This window comes from Ursus arctos, unplaced genomic scaffold, assembly GCF_023065955.2.
Source record: "Ursus arctos isolate Adak ecotype North America unplaced genomic scaffold, UrsArc2.0 scaffold_25, whole genome shotgun sequence".
Lineage (NCBI taxonomy): Eukaryota > Metazoa > Chordata > Mammalia > Carnivora > Ursidae > Ursus > Ursus arctos.
Window position 1 is genome coordinate 29,938,960 of NW_026622930.1, and position 15,402 is coordinate 29,954,361.

Here is a 15,402-nt window from a genome sequence, read left to right on the forward strand (position 1 = left end):
ATGAAATCAATGTAATGGGTCCTGACCTGCAGTTTTTTTCTTTTAAAAAACTGAATAAAAACGTCAGAGGACATTCCTAGAAATTCCTTAGCAACTCATACATATGGTGCCAAAATTTGGAGGTGTTTGTGTATGTGTGGCCACTGGATCACAATATAAAATGGATTTTTTACTCTTCGACACAATAAAAAATCTATATCTGTAGTGATGCCAAATCTAAAGACAAAACGCTTTCTAGGATTTTTACCATTACACACCTATCTGAACCCACAGCCATTTCTACCTCTCTTCTATCCCACTCCATATCCCATCCCCAGCAGAAAAGTGATCCTTCTCCAGATTCAGTACCATACCACATCTCTTACCTACATGCAGACTGATTCTATTAATGTTCCCTACTTTCAACTCTATTTCATCTGTTCCTTATTGGCAGTTAGAGTAACCAACTCATTCTAGTTTACCGGGGACTGTCCTGGTCTTAAAACTGAAAGCCCCACATCCCGGCAATTCCTGCACTCAAGGCAAACTGGAACAGTTAGTCACTTTATCTGCAGCACCTTACCCCCCACCCACCCATGCTCAAAAAGGAAGACGAAACAAAAATTAAGAAACTTCACATATCCAACGTTCTACTCTGGGTGTCAACTCGTGCAGAGAGCCAAACTTGACAGATGACTTACCAGCAGAAGGAACATTGTTTTCTTGGCTTTTTCTTTCTTGATGGTTTGTACCACACTTACGAATGAGCACAGATTGGTAGTTGACCTCACATAAGAAAGGAACACAGAAGCCGTCCTCCTTTTATCTCTGAGGGGACAAAGTTCTAGACTTAGTTGCTTAGCAACAAGGCTCTTCCGCTTCAGAAACAATTGGCTGTCATGGATATCTTGCTCTGGCTCCCTGATTTCTATACAACTTTGATATAATTAGAATTGGATAGCCTCCTCAGCTCCATTCTATGTCCTCTTACACTGTAGCTTCATTTCTGCTTCATGATTTGGCTCATGCGACTGTGTTGGCCTAGACTGTGTAATCACTTTTCACAATGGAACTGAATTATATAGTAATTTTGTAGGTCAAGATCAAATTCTACATTGAGTATCAAATATTTTCTAAATAAACTAGACAACATTAATATACTATACTTCCCTTTATAATTACCATATTCAGTACTTTTTATTATAGTTTATAATCTTGCTATCATATTGTTTTATATGTCAGTTTTAAAAATTGTATCTCCTATTAAATTATGGTTTTGAGAAAAATATTCTCGAAATCTTTTGCTAGAAAATTTATGACACAGTATTTGGCAAAATATATAATCTATAAGATGACTTTAATTACATAAACATTACGCAGAATAGAAATTCAGTAAAATATTACTGCTAACTCTGTGTAGATTCTATTTTAAAAGGATTCTTGGCCAATGAATCTTGCTACCTGCTAATTTAACCAGCAGATTCAGAGCTCTATAACTATTAAGTAGAAGCATTTTTAATGACGGTCCTTTTCTATTTCCTCTCCGAAAAAGTTTCTTCTATTCATGCTGGATTTCTCAGAAATCTGCTGTAGGAGTGCTGACAATACTGTCTCCATCTTTGGCCCTTATCCTGTCCATAGGCCTGCAATGACCTCCCTTGGGGCTCCAAGTTCCAGGTCTTGTGTAGGTTAATGTATGCCCTGACCAGAATATGGGAAGCCTTCTGATCTTTCCTCTGGTGCACAGATGGCACAATTTTAGATAATTGCCCTTTGCTCTATAAAATCTGTGGGTTATTGGTGCTATTGTAAATGAAATGGATTCCCTAATTTCTCTTTCTTCAGTCTCATTATTCGCGTATAGAAATGCAACTGATTTCTGAGCATTGAGTTTGCATCCCGCCACATTACTGAATTGCTCTATAACTTCTAGTAGTTTGGGGGTGGATTCTTTTGGATTTTCCATATAGAGTATCATGTCATCTGCGGAGAGAGACAGTTTGACTTCTTCTTTGCCAATTTGGATACCTTTTATCCCTTTTTGTTGTCTGATTGCTGTTGCAAGGACTTCTAGTACTGTGTTGAATAATAATGGCGAGAGTGGGCATCCTTGTCATGTTCCTGATCTTAAGGGAAAGGCTTTCCGCTTTTCCCCATTGAGAATGATATTTGCTGTAGGCTTTTCATAGATGGTTTTTATGAAATTGAGGAATGTACCCTCTATCCCTACACTCTGAAGGGTTTTAATCAGGAAAGGATGCTGTATTTTGTCAAATGCTTTTTCTGCATCTATTGAGAGGATCATATGGTTCTTGACTCTTTTCTTGTTGATATAATCTATCACACTGATAGATTTGTGAATGTTGAACCACCCTTGCATCCCAGGGATGAATCCCACTTGGTCATGATGGATAATCCTTTTAATGTACTGTTGGATCCTATTAGCTAAGATCTTTTTGAGAATTTTGGCGTCCATATTCATCAGGGATATCGGTTTGTAATTCTCCTTTTTGATGGGGTCTTTGCCTGGTTTGGGGATCAAGGTAATATTGGCCTCATAGAATGAGTTTGGTAGTTTTCCTTCTGTTTCTATTTTTTTAAACAGCTTCAGGAGAATAGATATTATTTCTTCTTTGAATGTTTGGTAGAATTCCCCAGGGATTCCATCAGGCAAACAATTATCATATGGTTTCACTCATTTATGGAACATAAGAAGTAGGAAGATTGGTAGGAGAAGAAAGGGAAGAAGAAAGGGGGGGTAAACAGAAGGGGGAATGAACCATGAGAGACTATGGACTCTGGGAAACAAACTGAGGGCTTCAGAGGGGTGGGGGGTGGTGGGAATGGGATAGGCTGGTGATGGGTATTAAGGAGGGCACGTATTGCATGGTGCACTGGGTGTTATACGCAAGTAATGAATCATGGAACTTTACATCGGAAACCGGGGATGTACTGTATGGTGACTAACATAATATAATAAAAATATTATTATAAAATATTTTTAAAAAAATAAAAATAAAATAAAAATAAAATCTGTGGGTTAAGGGGCGCCTGGGTGGCACAGCGGTTAAGCGTCTGCCTTCGGCTCAGGGCGTGATCCTGGCATTCTGGGATCAAGCCCCACATCAGGCTCCTCCGCTATGAGCCTGCTTCTTCCTCTCCCACTCCCCCTGCTTGTGTTCCCTCTCTCACTGGCTGTCTCTATCTCTGTCAAATAAATAAATAAAATCTTTTTTAAAAAAAATCTGTGGGTTAAGGTCCTGAGTTTGCGGAGAACAGCTGCACAATACCAGGATCGTTCGTGTTTTGTGGGGTTTTTTTTAATTCTTTATTTAAATTCAATTTGGTTAATGTATAGTGCACTGTTAGTTTCAGGGGTAGAATTCAGTGATTCATCAGTTGCATATAACACCCAGTGCTCATTCCATCAAGTGCCGTCCTTACTGCCCATAACACTGTTACTCCTCCCCCTTACCCACCTCCCCTCCAGCAGCCCTCAGTTTGTTCCCTAGAGGATTGTTTACTGTCCCTCCCCCACTTTCTCACATCTGCTTAGGAGGTTCCTTTTCATAAACTGTTTCATTCATCCAGGCAAAAGTAGAGACATCCCTGTCTTTTTTTTTTTTTTTTTTAGATTTTATTTAAATTCAAGTTAGTTAACATATAGTGTATTATTAGTTTCAGGGGTAGAATTTAGTGATTCATCAGTTGCATACAAAACCCAGTGCTCATTACATCAACTGCTCTCCTTAATGCTCATCATCCAACTACCCCATCCCTCCACCAACCTCCCGTCCAGCAACCCTCAGTTTGTTCCCTATAGTTCTCTTATGGGTGGCCTCCCTCTGTTTTCATGTTGTTTTATGTCTCCTTCCCTTTCTCTATGTTCGTCTGTTTTGCTTCTTAAATTTCACATATGAGTGAAATCATATGATATTTGTCTTTTTCTGACTGACTTATTTTGCTTAGCATACTTTCTAATTCCATCCACGCCATTGCAAATGACAAGATTTCATTCTTTTTGATGGTTCATTAATAATCCATTCTCTGTGTGTGTGTGTATATATATATATACATATACACACACCACATCCTCTTTACCATATATCAATTGATGGACATCTGGGCTCTTTCCATATTTTGGCTATAGTGGACATTGCTGCTATAAACATGGGGGTGCATATACTCATTTGAATTATTATTTTTGTATCCTTTGGATAAATACCTCGTAGTGCAATTGCTGGGTCATAGGGTAGTTCTATTTTTAACTTTTTTAAAAATTTTAAATTCAATTAGCCAACATACAGTTTTGGTATAGTGCTCAATGATTCATTAGTTGCGTTTAACACCAAGTGCTAATCATATCACATGCCCTCCTTAATGCCCATCACCCAATTAACCCTTCTCCCCGCCCCCCATCTCCCTTTCTACAACCCTCAGGTTGTTTCCTGGACTCAAGAGTCTGTCATGGTTTGTCTCCCTCTTTGATTTCTTCCCATTCAGTTTTCCCTCCCTTCCCTATGATCCTCTGAGCTATTTCTTATATTCCACATATGAGTGAAACCATATCGTAATTGTCTTTCTCTGCTTGACCTATTTCACTTAGCATAATCCCCTCCAGTTCCACCCATGTCGATGTAAATGGTAGGTGTTTATCCTTTCTATGGCTGAACAATATTCCATTGTATATATCAACCTCATCTTCTTTATCCATTCATCAGTTGAAGGACCTCGTGGCTCCTCCACATTTTGGCTGTTGTGGACATTGCTGTTATGAACGTTGGGGTGCAGGTGCCCCTTCTTTACACTACATCTATGTCTTTGGGGTAAATACCCAATGATGCAATTGCCGGGTCAGAGGGTAGCTCTATGTTTAACTTCTTGGGCAACCTCCATACTATCTTCCAGAGTGGCGGTATACACTACTGTTCCCAATTCCTCCTGTTTTTTTCTCTTCCCTAGGTCCCCTGTGCTAGGACGCCCAACTCACTGAGCACAGCCTCCCCTGATGAGCACACCATTATTAGGTAATAACTCCCCACCCCCTCCCTGGGAAGGCTGTGGCCCCAGTCCCTCTCTGCTCTCCGCAGGACCCCACTGCTAGAAAAGTTGCTGTTTGGGGGATCATCTTGCCTACCTCCCACCCAACTGCATCTTCTGTGGTCACAGGCTCCTTCACTCATGGGGCCAGCCTGGGCCTGGGCCCACTTGACAGGTGATCACTGGCTGCCACTGCTCTGGCTACTCCTGTCCCCAGCCTGCTGCTCCCAGGCCCTCCCAGGATGGCGCTTCACTTCCTCTGAGGTTGTGATCCCCAGGAAGGTGTCCCACAGGGTGGGTGGAACTGAGAGACAAGGCCAGCTCTCCTATAAGATTCACTTCAGGGGCCAAAGACATGTGCTTCACATGAAAATCAAGAAGAACCTGCTGCCCAGACATTTTCCTGTTATCACCAAGAATGATCAGGGCGCCATGCAGGATGACTATCCCTTTGTCCCTCGAGACTGCTACTACTACTGCTACCTGGAAGGGGTTCCCGGCTCCATGGGCACACTGGACACCTGCTACGGGGGTCTGCGTGGCATGCTGCAGGTGGATGACTTCACTTATGAAATAAAACCACTGGAGGCTTCTTCCGAATTTGAGCATGTGGTTTCTCTGCTTGTGTCAGAAAGAAGATCGTCAGAGGCTGAAAGGTGTACGATTGAAGAGCAAGATACAAATCAAGAATACGAAGAGGCAGTCCTTGCCGGAACTCCTAGAGCAGCCCCTGTGTATTTGTGGTGGCCACATAAGAAATACTTAAAAATCCACTACACAGTTGCTAGCTCATTATATGCTTTGAACACTAATATCACACGTATAGTAGAGAATGTAGTGATTTTCAACAACATAATACATACCATCTACAAACCAACTCTCTTAGATGTCAACATACGTGTTTTGTGCATATGGGAGGGACATGATGAGGTGAATTTGTATGAATTCGCAAGTATTGCAGGTCTCATGTCTCATTTTGGTGTGTGGAAATACTGGGGTTGGTATGAAGATATTCCTCATGATACTTCAATGCTTCTTACAGGAGATAAGCTCTATGGGGCCTCATATTTTGGCCACCACGATGGAGTGTGCAACCCCAACTGGGGCGTGTCGTATGTATATATGGCAAGATATCACATATTTTGGTGTGCGTCTGTTGGAGCACATGCCCTAGCTCATAATTTGGGCATCGAGCATGATAAACCCGGTTGTCAATGCTTTCGAAGAAAGCACTGCGTCATGGCTCCTGAGCCTGATTTCTTGGATATGCTGAGCAATTGTACCTACGACAGAATACATCACAAGCTCACTATCTGGGATCCTTGTTTGAGCATACCACATGTACCGTACACCAATTATCCTTATGTAACTGGTCGTTGTGGTGACCTGACTGTAGATCAGAAGGAAGAATGTGACTGTGGCTCCTTAAAACAGTGCTCTACAGATAAGTGTTGCAAGAGCAATTGTATCCTCTCCCTTGGCAGTGATTGCAATGGAGGACCCTGCTGTGTTAACTGCAAATATGCTCAACCCGGATTGCTTTGCAGAGATATGCTTGGTATTTGTGATCTCCCAGAATACTGTGATGGGAGATCGCATAATTGTCCTAATGACTTTTACACCCAGGATGGAACCCCATGTTCAGCATTGGCTGTCTGCGTGAGAGGAAACTGCAGTGATCGTGATATGCAGTGCCAATCCCTCTTTGGCTACCAAATAAAAGATGCAGCACCAGTATGCTATGAAAAATTGAATGTAATAGGTGACCGATTTGGGAACTGTGGGGTGAAGTTGATACGAGGAGGAGGAAAACCTGTGAAATGTGAAGTTGATGATGTTCTTTGTGGATTGCTGCACTGTCGTGGTGTCGAAGAAATTCCTGGTGGAGGTGACCACACTACGTTTCGTCATATAATAGTACGTGATGTTAAGGAAGAGTTATGCTTTGGATACGATGCACACCATGGGACAGATCTGCCAGAAATGGGGCTTGTCGTGGATGGAGCCACATGTGGCCCAGGAAGATACTGTTTTCAACAGAATTGTACTTTTGTTCAAGACCTGGGGTTTGACTGCGATGTCAAGACATGTAATTTCCGAGGGGTGTGTAACAACAAGAAACATTGTCACTGTATGAGAGGTTGGAAACCCCCATCTTGTGAAGAGAGGGGAGCAGGTGGTAGTATAGATAGTGGCCCTCCACCTGACAGAGAATATGGACTTCGAGCCAAAATAATTTTTAATATGAACCATGCATTACTTCTACTGATTATTCGCTTACTTGCTTTATTGACTTCAGGCATCATTGGTGCCTTTCATCATTTAGAAGAGAAGGAAGAAGACACTAACTAAGCAAAATTACCTCCACGTAAGTAAATACTGACTGGAATGCGCTAGAAGGAGAAAATCATATTGGCATGTACTGGGAGAAATGACGAGAATCACTCCAATGATTACATAATCCTAAAGCTACTCTGAGGTTGTCACCCTAAAATAAAATCACTTGCCAATTTAACTTGAGGTCTGCGGGGTTAAATTTATGTAACATTTCCTGTCTAGTCATAGTCTTCCTATTCCTATAGATGAAAGTAGAGACTCTTCAATACATTAAGATGTGGATTCCGGTGTTTTACAGATGCCCGTGGAGCAAATCTTGTTTGCACTGGGATGCACTTGTTTTAACCGGTTATTGGACCACTTCCCAATTGGTTATATACTAGATTTCTGTTACTTATTCATTTTGTTGCTCCTGGTAAACAAATAGCATTCAAAGGGACAGTTGGAAGATACGGTAGGACAGTAAGAACTTTTCCGTCAAGGCCCAGGGGTGCAAACAGATCTACCGCCTGCCAAGTAGCACTCTTGAACAAGGTCTTAGGCCGTGAGAGTTTCAAGGTCCATGCTACACTGGGAGATGAAATGCACTTGGCCAGGATTTTGTATCGATCCAAAGAAAGCACCCAGGAAGGGCCTGGAACATGTGATGCACTTAATACGTGCCGTTACTCATTATTACTCTTGGGCTATGCTAAACCTGAGGTATTCCAGTAGAAAGAGTTTGGCGTGGTGTGTTTATTAGAAATGAAACCGTCACAGGAGGAGCCGTGGATCACTGACTGATACATCATTGCTTAAGGCCTCTGATTACTGAAGTCGCAGTAACTCACATTTAAAATCTTAGGACTTGCCTGAGCACAGCCTGTCAGTCAAGTACTGGGTGGAACTGACTGTCTGATACATGTACAGAGAAAAAATTTACACAAAAGGAAACCGGAAGCAGTCGCTTCAGATATCGTGCAAGAGAAGGAGAAGACGGTCTCATAAGGGGCATGTGGTACATTCGTGCTGTGTAAATGCCTCAGACCTCAGATCCAATTCCTTTCGGAAAATACGCAGTACAGGTGAGAATAGCGCCAAAGGGACGGGGAAAGACACGGCAAGACAGACTCAACAAGGGTGCCACTCTGTGCCGTTGTAATCTGTCTGTCTTTTCTGGAGCTCTCTTACCTTCTTGTCCAGGGGGCGTATGTGGTAGAGTAGTCTGGATCTTCATCCACGACAGATCTGAGCCCCTGTTTACTACGCCCTTGTCAAACCTGTGTTCCTGCATTTGCACTCAGCACCAGTATCTACCGTCCACCAATGAATAAATCACGGGGAGAAAAGGCACAGCATAGGGAATCTAGTCAATGATGTTGTGATAGCGCTGTGTGGTGACAGATGGTAGCTGCAGTTGTGGGGAGCACGGGGGGGGGGGCGTATGGAGAAGTTCGATCACCCTAGTGTACACCTGAAAGTAATGTAACCTAGTGTGTCGACTGTCTCAAATACAGAAAACATTTTAAACCACATTAAGATACCACTACATAGCCACTGGGATGGAAAAAAAAGGTGTTAAGACTGACAAAACCAAGGGCTGATGAGAATATGCAGCAACTTAAGTCTCATCTATGGCCGGTGGGGATGGAAAACTATAGAGTTCTTTGGAAAACATTTTGGTTGTTTCTTTTTCTTTTCTTTTTTTACTTGCTTAAAAGATTTTTATTTATTTTTGAGAGAGAGCATGAGTGGGGTGTGGGGGCAGAGGGAGAAGCAGATCCCTCCAGCCCCCATTGAGAAGGGAGCCCCATGTGGGGCTCAATCCAGGGACTGAGGAATCATGACCTGAGCCAAAGGCAGACACTTAACAGACTGAGCCACCCAGGTGCCCCCAGTTTGGTGTTTCTTTTTTCTCTTTTGTTCAGAAGTCACCATATAGTACATCATTAATTTTTGATGTAGTGTTCAGGATTCAATAGTTGCGTATAACACCCTGTGCTCATCACAACACATGCCCTCCTTAATACCCATCACCTGGCTACCCTATCCACCCAGCCCCCTCCCTTCTGAGACCCCCAGTCTGCTTCCCAAAGTTGAGAGTCCCTGATGGTTTGTCTCCCTCTCTGATTCCCCCCCCTTCAATTTTCCCTCCTTGCCCCTACGGTCTTCTGTGCTCTTCCTTATGTTCTTAGCAAAATCCCCTCCAGTTCCATCCACGTCGATGCAAATGGTGGGTATTCATCCTTTCTGATGGCTGAGTAATATTCCATTATATATATGAACCACATCTTCTTTATGCATTCACCTGTTGAAGGGCATCTCATCTCCTTCCACAGTTTGGCTATTGTGGATTGCTGCTATGAACATTGGGGTGCAGGTGCCCCTTCTTTTCACTACATCTGTGTCTTTGGGGTAAATACCCAGTAGTGCAATTGCTGGGTCTTAGAATAGCTCTCTTTTTAACATCTTGAGGAACCTCCATACTGTTTTCCAGAGTGGCTGCACCAGCTTGCATTCTCACCAACAGTGTGAGAGGGTTCCCCTTTCTCCACATCCTTGCCAACATTTGTTGTTTCCTGCCTTGTTAATGTTTGCCCTTCAAACTGGTGTAAGATGGTATCTCATGGTACTTTTGATTTGATTTTCCCTGATGGCTAATGGTATTGCATACTTTTTCATGTGTCTGTTATCCATTTGTAAGTCTCCTTTGGAGAAGTGTCTGTTATGTCTTCTGCCCATTTTCTCACTGGATTATTTGTTTTTGGGTGTTGACTTTGAGAAGTTCTTTATAGATCTTGGATACCAGCCCTTTATCTGTAATGTCATTTGCAAATATCTTCTCCCATTCCATGAGTTGCATCTTAGTTTTTAGGACTGTTTCCTTTGCTGTGCAGAAGCTTTTTATCTTGATAAAGTCCCAAAAGTTCATTTTTGCTTTTGTTTCCCTGTCGTTTGAAGATGTGTCTTGCAAGAAGTTGCTGTGGCCAGTGTCAAAGAGGTTACTGCCTATGTATCCCTCTGGGATTTTAACGGATTCCTGTCTTACATTGAGGCCTTTCATCCATTTAGAGTTTATCTTTGTGTATGGTGTTAGAGAATGGTCCAGGTTCATTCTTCTGCATTCGGCTGTCCAGTTTTCCCAGCACAATTATTGAAGAGACTGTCCTTTTTCCATTGGATATTCTTTACCTGCTTTGTCAACAATTAGTTGACCATAGATTTGAGGGTCCATTTCTGGGTTCTCTATTCTGTTCCATTGATCTGTGTGTCTGTGTTTGTGCCAATACCTTGCTGTCTCAGTGATCACAGCTTTGTAATAAAGAATGAAGTCAGGCAATGTGATGCCCCCAGCTTTGTTTTTCTTTTTCAACATTTCCTTGGTGATTTGGGGTCTTTTCTGGTTCCATACAAATTTTAGGGTTATTTGTTCCAGCTCTTTGAAAAATGCCAATGGTATATTGATAGGGATGGCATTGACAGTGTAGATTACCCTAGGCAGTATAGACATTTTAACAATGTTTTATGCTTCCAATCCATGAGCATGGAATGTTTTTCCATCTTTTTATGTCTTCCTCAATTTCTTTCATAAGTGTTCTGTAGTAGTTTGGCTCTTTCTTTTCTTTTCTTTTTTTTTTAAAGATTTTATTTATTTATTTATTAGACAGAGATAGAGACAGACAGCGAGAGAGGGAACACAAGCAGGGGGAGTGGGAGAGGAAGAAGCAGACTCATAGCGGAGGAGTCTGACGTGGGGCTCGATCCCATAACGCCGGGATCACGCTCTGAGCCGAAGGCAGACACTTAACCGCTGTGCCACCCAGGCGCCCCTTGGCTCTTTCTTATCAAGGTAAACATACACTGGACTATACACTCCGCGATCCCACTTCTAAATGTTTCTCCAAGTGCATGGAGAACATAGGTCCATACAAAGACCTGTATGCAGATGCTCACAGCAGCTTTGTTCGTAATAGCCCCAAACTGGAAACAACCCAAATGCGCATCAACGGTGAATGAGTCAACAAACAGTGGTCTAGCCACACAATGGACTGCTACTCAGCAATAAGGAGGAGCCAGTTACTCATGCAACAACGTGCATGGATCTCAAGATTATGCTGAGTGAAAGAAGTCAGACCCATAGACCGCAAGACTGTCTGACTCTATTTAATGTGACGATTAGAAAAGGCAAAACAATGGGGACAGAGAACAGATTGGTGGCTGCCAGGGGCTGGAGGGAGGGCACTGTCTGCAAAGGGGCACAGTGTTGGGCTACTGACCACCCTGTGCTAGGGATTATCTTTTCTTCACATTCCTCTGGGAAAGAGAGAGTCCTCCTTGCCAGCTGAGTGTTGACTGAGCATGGCCCCAAGCCCATCTTTGCTGTTTTGTCAGATCACTGTCAGCACCACTGTGTTTGGAGAAGTAGATGTCAGGACAGGATTAGACCTTCAGGAGGTTCATGGAAGAAACATCTCTAAAGATAAAGGGATAGGAGTACGAGGACACCAAGAGAGCCGTTGGGCCACAATACCTCTCCTGCTTGAGGAGAGAGGAAAGGTAGGATCGCATTGGAAGAGCCTCAGACATCAGAGTAGGTGTGAATCCCGTTCATCCAGGCCAGCGGGGAGCCCCTGAGGCAGAGTGACCCTTTACAGCCTCCTACTTTGGGCAGCAGTGGCCCTGTTCCCTGCCGCGGTGCTCAGACATTGGCTGGAGCTTCCCAAGAGGACCATGGCCTGGGGCAAATTTCCCACAGCCACAAAGGGAAGACAACTGGAGACTGTTGATCAGCTGTGCTGCCTGTAGTAGACTACTCCCCTGAAGGGTGACCTGATGAGGTCACAGAACAAGCAACTGCCATAACCAGGAAGGTTTTCTCAGGGACCACACAAAGATCTGCAATGGGAAGAAACATGGCCCACCATTCTCAAGTCCTTCAGGTAAACGTGATCTCTGTTACTGCCTTACTTGCATATTGCTCCTGTGTTGGTGGAGGCGGCAGTTGGAGGGGCTTTTACTTGACCTTTGCTGCTATGGCGAGCCCGCCTCCCTCTGTCAGGGAATCCGTGAGAGCATTCTGCCAGCTGCTAAGTAGATCTGCTGCGTTTTCAGCGAAGAGCTGGGAAGAGGACAACACGCACGGCATAGGTCGTGAGGAGGACCTGTGCCAGCAATCAGTTTGTTACTTTGCCTCCGTCTGCCCCCACGCTAATGGACCTTCACCATCACATTTGTCTGCCTCGTCATCAGTGGCAGCTCAGACCCTGTATCTGAGAACTGCTGGTAAGATCTGAGTAGTTCCCTTGCTCCAGGATCTGAGTATCATTTGAGGAAGGAGTGAGGGAATGGGTTCTATGAATACGTGCATGGTTGCCTTCAGAGTCTCTGCTTGAGGTGCTCGTGCTTCCACTTCAGTCAATGGGTCCGGGTCTGAGAACTGGTCCAGGTCTGGCAACTGGGTGAGGGGGTCACGGTTTTCCATTGCGGTCGCTAACATCTTGGTTAGCGGATGGTTCTTGAGAGATTTTTGCTCGCACAGATCGTGCTTGCCCTCACGGATTCCCTTCTGTCTCGCTTGCAGCAATATCGCGTTCTAGTAGACATCATCCTGTGGCTGAAAGGTTCCTGGGTGGACATTCCAATCTGATCAATGATACATTAGTTACAAACGCTTTGCCTTTGATGTCTCAATGCTGCCCTGTGGCCCCTGCCATTCTGGAATTCTGTCATTTCCAGTGAGAGCCGGAGTCCAGGTCCGTGGCAGTATCAACCCAGTCTTCCAGAAGAGAGCCACTACTGAGCTGCTCAGGGTTGCTGGTGTCCCTTTCCCCAGCTGTTCCTTAACGATTTGGTGATGCCCTCTGGGCCCTCCCAGGAAACATTTCCAGCTGGTGGATTTTCTTGTCTTCCAGTGCTTTGGTGGTGTCATTGCTCACTTTAGCTAAAAGTTGGAACAAATTTCTCAGCATTGTGTGGAAGCTGTCTTGAATATGTGCAGAAGTGAGTCAATTATTTCTCTGGCAATCTATCCCCAAATGAAGGAGAGTATCTTCATTTTGGAGAAAGCTCTGCCGTCATTTGAGGGCTACATGGCCTACTGGTCATGTTTCCTTAGCACTTGGAGACCCCTTAGGACCATCCCTAAGATGAACGTGTTCAGGTGAGAGGCCAATTACGCCTGGTATACACAAAAATTATACCACAGAGGTACACAAAATGCCCCCAAAATGTTGATTACCATTTTGAGGTCCTTTCACATGGCACTTAAGTCAATCAGAGAGTATAGTTTGAGAGTACCTCCAGGATGATTTTCTAGTAGCTGATAAGCCTGATGTTTCTCCATTCAGTTCAAATAATTTAATATAGTCCTGTGTTTGCAGGGACTAAAGACAGTTCTCCGAGTTGTCCTGTTTGTCTACCCCACCAGTTAGGTGGTATTCCCCCACCTCCAAGAATCAGTGATAGCTATAGAGTGGGGGTGAAGGAGGCATCTGAAGGTGTTGTCAGGTGTTTTGCACGGTGCAGGAATTGGGGCCACTTCTGTTTTTTCCAATAGATTTCTCAGTAAGGTAAGGAAAGGTAAGGTCATCACATCATGGCCAGAGCTGTCTCGTAGGGGATGGCAGACTCAGTAGCTCGTTGAATTTTAGATGCCTGCAGGAGCTTGGCAGAGCTGCAGTAGGACAATGTCCTTCATGAGGAAGGTTCCAGTGGAAGTTCTGAAAGATAAAAATCTTTAATGTTCCTCTCAGACTCCCTAGGTCTGAGATATTCCCTCCTCAAGTTCCAGGGTTGTTGTTCTCATTCTTTTTTATTTTTATTTTTTATTGTGTTACGTTAGTCACCATACGGTACATCATTAGTTTTTGATGTAGTGTTCCATGATTCATTGTTTGTGTATAACACCCAGTGCTCCATGCAATATATGCCCTCCTTAATACCCATCACCTGCCTATCCCAATCCCCTGCTGCCCTCCCCTCTGAAGCCCTCAGTTTGTTTCCCAGAGTCCATGTCTCTCGTGGTTCATTCCCCTTTCTGTTTACCACCCCCTTCATTCGTCCCTTCCTTCTTCTACCAATCTCCCTGCTATTGCTTATGTTCCATAAATTAGTGAAACCATATGATAATTGTATTTCTCTGCTTGTCTTATTTCACTTAGCATAATCTCCTCCCATCCATGTTGCTGCAAATGTTCTGTAATCTTTCTTTCTGATGGCTGAGTAATATTCCATTGTATAGATGGACTACATCTTCTTAATCCAGTCATCTGTTGAAGGGCATCTCGGCTCCTTCCATGATTTAGCTATTGTGGACAATGCTGCTATGAACATTGGGGTGCATATGGCCCTTCTCTTCAGTACGTCTATATCTTTGGGGTAAATACCCAGTAGTGCAATCGCTGGATCATAGGATACATCAATTTTTAACTTTCTAAGGGACCTCCATACTGTTTTCCAGAGTGACTGTACCATCTTGCATTCCCACCAACAGTGTAAGAGGGATCCCCTTTCTCCACATCCTCTCCAACAATTGTTGTTTCCTGCCTTGTCAATTTTTGCCATTCTAACTGGCATAAGGTGGTATCTCAGTGTGGTTTTGATTTGAATTTCCCTGATGGCTAGTGATTTTGAACATTTTTTCATGTGTCTGTTAGCCATTTGTATGTCTTCATTGGAAAAGTGTTCATGTCTTCTGCCCATTTTTTTGATTATTTGTTTCACATGTATTGAGTTTGAGAATTTCTTTGTCGATCTTGGATACTAGTCTTTTATCTGTAGTGTCATTTGCAAATATCTTCTCCCATTCCGTGGGCCACCTCTTAGTTTTTTGGACTGTTTCCTTTTATGTGCAGAAGCTTTTTTATCTTTATGAAGTCCCACAAGTTCATTTTTTCTTTTGTTTCTCTTGCCTTTGGATATGTGTCATGAAAAAAGTTGCCGTGGCCGATGTCAAAGAGGTTGCAGCCTATGTTCGCCTCTAGGATTTTGATGGATTCCTGTCTCACATTGAGGTCTTTCAACCACTTGGAGTTTATCTTTGTGTATGGTGTGAGAGAGTGGTCAAGT

The 15,402-nt window shown here is 43.4% G+C and overlaps 1 protein-coding gene across 1 annotated transcript; it reads left to right on the forward strand.

Moving 5' to 3' along the window:
- Positions 1-4,941: 4,941 nt before the first annotated feature.
- Positions 4,942-7,534, forward strand: LOC125282863 (disintegrin and metalloproteinase domain-containing protein 20-like). The gene is made up of 2 exons (XM_048220161.2): positions 4,942-5,006; positions 5,149-7,534. Exon 2 carries the CDS (start codon positions 5,161-5,163, stop codon positions 7,369-7,371), a length of 2,211 nt encoding a protein of 736 aa, XP_048076118.1. The 5' UTR covers positions 4,942-5,006; positions 5,149-5,160; the 3' UTR covers positions 7,372-7,534.
- The last annotated feature ends 7,868 nt before the right edge of the window (positions 7,535-15,402 follow it).

Bases quoted from the DNA above. Each gene is read 5' to 3' on its own strand.
- LOC125282863 (XM_048220161.2), top strand. From the start codon at position 5,161: ATGGGGCCAGCCTGGGCCTGGGCCCACTTGACAGGTGATCACTGGCTG.